The sequence below is a fragment of the Sinocyclocheilus rhinocerous genome, unplaced genomic scaffold (assembly GCF_001515625.1).
Source record: "Sinocyclocheilus rhinocerous isolate Xijiao unplaced genomic scaffold, SAMN03320098_v1.1 scaffold1004, whole genome shotgun sequence".
Lineage (NCBI taxonomy): Eukaryota > Metazoa > Chordata > Actinopteri > Cypriniformes > Cyprinidae > Sinocyclocheilus > Sinocyclocheilus rhinocerous.
This window is the reverse complement of record NW_015627248.1, coordinates 1,229,915-1,231,313: the sequence shown is the minus strand read 5'-3', so window position 1 is coordinate 1,231,313 and position 1,399 is coordinate 1,229,915. Positions and strand designations below refer to the sequence as shown.

Sequence of the window (1,399 nt, the reverse complement as noted above, 5' to 3'; positions counted from 1 at the left end):
ATCTACTGTAAATTAGAAAAATGTTGGGCATGACCGAAAGTTTATGTGGGGTGTAAATAAACTCATCTAATTTGCATATTATGACGACATTGGGGGCAGCCATCTTGAATTTCATAATATTCAGTGCGCTGCAAAGATGTACCGGGAGAAGCGCGATTATTAGATGACCTATCGTCATTTCCAAAAGGCAAATATTCCCCACCCCCACATATTGGTCTAGCCCCCCCTTAGCACCGGTAGAGAAAAAATTCTGGCGCCGTGCCTGTCTATGGTTTGTGTAGTCAGTGTATTTGTTTTTACAATGGTATAGCCTAATTTAGTTGCACAGTATATTACACACAGCACAAGGAAGTTTTAAACAATTTTTTGTAATATTCATGTAATTTACATGAATACTCACCAAGATGGACATTTTGATAGTGTGTGCAGGATTTAAGAAATGATCCGTTCATGTTATGTAGGAAAGCACGGTGCATGTAGGGGGTGTGGCCTCAATAGCCCTGTAGTAAGCAGTGTGCTGTGTGCATGTGATTGAGCAGTGTGTAGGGTAGAAATTAAACTGAAATTGCATTAAATCAGGTTGTTTTAAATCAAGATTATGCTGCAAGATTTTTTCTCAACTACATTTAAGTCCCCAGTTCCTGCAATTTTGCTAATTTCCAGTTTATTCCCATATATTCCCGTTAATTCCCATGGAAATTTTCCATTTTGCAACCCTACTTATAACACACTAAAACCAGTTTTCGACTGTTTTACCTGGACATTCTCTTGGTTAGCATGTTAATGGGAGTTCCTACAAAGGCCTCAGGTTGATTTGGAGAGGAAGGATGTAGGCTAGGCACTTGCATTTCTGACTCTTTAGGGCTGCACAAGAAAAAGTTAAGCTCAAAACAGGTTTTAAAAAGAAAGCATCTCAAATGAAGGTTAGGAAAAACTACTTAGTATAATACCTTTTGAAAGGAGATGAATCGGGAGTGGTGTTCTTGCCAACCCATACTTCCTCGATCTTTGACAAGACATTATTGATAAAGGCTGCTCTTGTCATCACATTTTCAGAGGCTGAACGTTTAGCTACAGTTGACAGAGGCTGGGGTCTTTTAACTAGGATTGAGAGAAAAGCAGGATAAATGCCAATTGCTAACAACTTGTGTCAAATTCTAACACTCTGTCCCAGTGACTATGACCATCATCAGTACCTTCTCTGTGAATCGTAGCAGGGTGTTGGTATGGTTTTGCTCGTTCAATGGCTAATTTCCGTTGAACCCGAGGAAGAACCTTCCCATACTGATTGAGAATGGAGTTCCTTGTGTTTGACCTTTCCTTCATTTTAGGATCCCGATCAGCCTGAATTCAACCAAATTATAACAACTTTTTTTTTTTTTTTTGAAACAAAGATGAA

The 1,399-nt window shown here is 39.0% G+C and overlaps 1 protein-coding gene across 2 annotated transcripts in view; it reads right to left on the bottom strand.

The window, feature by feature from the left end:
* The window catches only part of ahctf1 (AT hook containing transcription factor 1), a 23,845-nt gene that overhangs the window by 6,502 nt on the left and 15,944 nt on the right, over positions 1-1,399 (bottom strand). For both annotated transcript variants that reach the window (XM_016534839.1, XM_016534845.1), the window contains exons 24-26: positions 1,197-1,344; positions 951-1,101; positions 757-864 (exon numbers count right to left, since the gene is read on the bottom strand). In XM_016534839.1, the coding sequence (XP_016390325.1) occupies positions 757-864; positions 951-1,101; positions 1,197-1,344 (407 nt within the window). The remainder of the gene's footprint in view (positions 1-756; positions 865-950; positions 1,102-1,196; positions 1,345-1,399) is intronic.